This window comes from Ixodes scapularis, unplaced genomic scaffold (genome assembly GCF_016920785.2).
Source record: "Ixodes scapularis isolate PalLabHiFi unplaced genomic scaffold, ASM1692078v2 PGA_scaffold12__126_contigs__length_90152505, whole genome shotgun sequence".
NCBI lineage: Eukaryota > Metazoa > Arthropoda > Arachnida > Ixodida > Ixodidae > Ixodes > Ixodes scapularis.
Window position 1 is genome coordinate 2,276,425 of NW_024609838.1, and position 2,776 is coordinate 2,279,200.

The following is a 2,776-nucleotide window of genomic DNA, read 5'->3' on the forward strand; positions in this document are numbered from 1 at the left end:
AAGTAGCAATGGCTCTCGTGCGGGGCGCAGCCAAGCCAGGAAAGCAGCCAAGCCGATCCACTACGAAGAGGCGGGGACTACCTCTCCTCCACGCGCCCGAGATGCCGAGAGAGAGAAAAGTGGAAAGGAGGTGACTGCCGACTAAATTGCGTCTGGCGCAGTCAATATTGCTCTAAAAAAATTTTTTTTTCGCGTAAAACTCATTTTTCGACACGCGTGTCTCAACCAGACTGTTTTTGAAAAACTTTTTTCTTCTTTTCAGGGGCCCTTTAAGAGTCTTAATTCCAAAGCAAAAAGCTATTTATTCCGTATCCAGTTTGAAGTTATCGTTCACAGAACGTAAAAATCACACGGCCCTTTCATACCGTATCAATAACCCTAAAAGCCGGATGTTTTGTATATAGAAGGCAACAAACACAAATGATAGAAGCCGCAAACAATATGTGAAATCGCGCCTTAGTAAGATCACATTGCGATATCTGTTTTGTACACATCAAGCAACTTGCGGAACCGTTATAAAACGCAAGGGAAAAATCCACAACAGGACATTCTTTTTTAAATGGCGCAACTCAAGTGCTGAAAATTGGTCGATCACAACAAAAAATGAAAACATTAACAACAGGTGTACACAAAAAATCCACAAATTGTACAACAGTCAGAAGTGGACTCAGCATGCATAGGCGTATAATGAAATGCTAAGCAGATATTCACCCTTTTAGTGTTTACAAACATGAACTGCAGCTTTCGTCACAAATGACTTCCGGTCGCACCATCTTTGCAAGCACGTCCAGCTTGCTTATGTTACAATGCTAGAAAGCATACCTGCTTCACGAACAACGAAGTGGGAGATTTCGCGAGGGCCTTCGGCTGTACGATTTACCGTCTTGGAGGAGACGAGTAGGTTCACAAGGATATCTGAAGATGTTAAACAGATGTCACAGCTTCTTGGATCTTTAGGCGTTCACCTGGACAATGGGTGGTTAAATGTTACAGTGACGTTTCAAGCAGTGGTTTTAAGATGGGCCCTGTTCATTCTCGTCAATCTGCCTGGTGTCGTTTGCAAACAAAAGGGTCTACAGACACAGCGCTGACTTTGCGATAAATCAGTGTTCCTTCAGCAAATTCTATACCCGATAACACATCTTTTGTTTACCGCAGTTCGCGCAAATACTCGACACTCCTGTCGCGTCGTGAAGAAGACCCGAATTCCTTAACTCCGCGAAATGCAACTCCGGCTTCATGGGCCAAAGCGTGAAAGGACGACTTTGTATCAGCTAATAGTTCTGCCGGACTACCAACTTCAACAATACGGCCTTGGTCCATGACAACAACACGGTCTGACGTCAGAACGGTGTGAATTCGATGAGCTATGGTTAAGACAGTACACCCACTCATCACATCTCTCAACGTCCGCTGAACAAGAAGGTCTGTCTCCACGTCCACTGACGCAGTGGCTTCGTCAAGGACAAGTATCTTCGTCTTCCTCAACAGAGCCCTTGCAAGACAGACCAGCTGCCTCTGTCCCACACTAAGGTTGAGCCCACCTTCTGATACTTCAAAGTCCAGACCCTCACATTGTCTGAAGAAATTGCCAAGGTGAGATTGGTCCAGTGCCCACCAGAGCTCAACAGCATCGTGATGACCGGCCGGATCTAGGTTGAACCGTAGAGTGCCATGAAATAGAACTGGGTCCTGTGCTGTAATAGTTATCCTTGAACGGAGGTCCTGTAGCCCTAAATCAGCAATGTCCACGTCATCCACAACAATCTTGCCTGAAGCCGCCTCAACAATGCGGAAAAGGCTAAGAGTTATTGTCGATTTACCTGAACCCGTTCTACCTACGATTCCCACTTTCTCACCAGGGCGTACGTCTAGATTGACGTCCCTGAGGACCAAGCCCAACCCTTCCCGGTATCGAGTCGAGTAAGATCTGAAGGACACTGCTCCTAACCCTGGCCACTGTGGGTCCGGTCTGAAATTCGATATCCATGGCCGCTCGGGGATCAAACGTCTGTACTCATCCACACGCTCGGCAGATACCATAGTTGCTTCTGTTTCGAAGGAAAAAAAAGAAAGTGGGTAAACGAAGAAAGAGCTGTCATCATGTAGGACGCCCGAAGGCCTGCTGTTCCCGTGCCGATCCTATCGCGACTGGTAACAAGTAACAACAGCATAAAGAACACTGCCAGTCCGCTGACCAGCTCTACACGTACGCTCGCCCAGGATGCAACGTATTGCGCGTTCATGGTACACATCTGCATGATGTCAATCTTATCGCCGTTGTCTCGTAGGAAAATGTCTTGAACACCATGGCTCCTGACGCTGCTCAGACCAGCAACTGTCTCGGAAAGCTGATTGTTGATTGGAGAACGGGTTACTATCTCCAGTCTTCTCACTGGACCAAATAGGACCACGGCCTTTTGACGCAGAACCAGCAAGCAAATGACAACAGGGACAATAATCAAAATGCAGATGGGTATGTATATGCAAATGAGCAACATTGATATTGCAAAATGAAACAATACATCAGCGTAAAATGCGCCATCAGCGGAAGATGGACATCAAGCTGGTCAATGTCTTTGCCAAAGCGGTTCAGTAACCGCCCACAAGGAGTGACATCAAAAAATTGCAAAGGCGCTCTCATCACACTGTCGAGCATCAACTGGTGCAAAGTTGTGGAGGCTGAGAGTGCTACCTTCCATAGTATTATGACAGCAAGGAACTTAGAAGCCGCCTCAAAAATGAAAAGGCAAGTGTAAACTTTGATTCTGTACAT

At 46.5% G+C, this 2,776-nt stretch overlaps 1 protein-coding gene across 1 annotated transcript; it reads right to left on the bottom strand.

Moving 5' to 3' along the window:
• Nucleotides 1–278: 278 nt before the first annotated feature.
• Nucleotides 279–2,314, bottom strand: LOC115315749 (ATP-binding cassette sub-family C member 3-like). Its single transcript, XM_042289257.1, has one exon. The coding sequence runs from the start codon at nucleotides 2,041–2,043 to the stop codon at nucleotides 1,150–1,152; it is 894 nt and encodes a 297-aa protein (XP_042145191.1). The 5' UTR covers nucleotides 2,044–2,314; the 3' UTR covers nucleotides 279–1,149.
• Between the last annotated feature and the right edge of the window lie 462 nt (nucleotides 2,315–2,776).

Excerpts from the sequence above, each read along its gene's own strand:
- LOC115315749 (XM_042289257.1), bottom strand. The coding sequence starts at position 2,043 with ATGGTATCTGCCGAGCGTGTGGATGAGTACAGACGTTTGATCCCCGAG.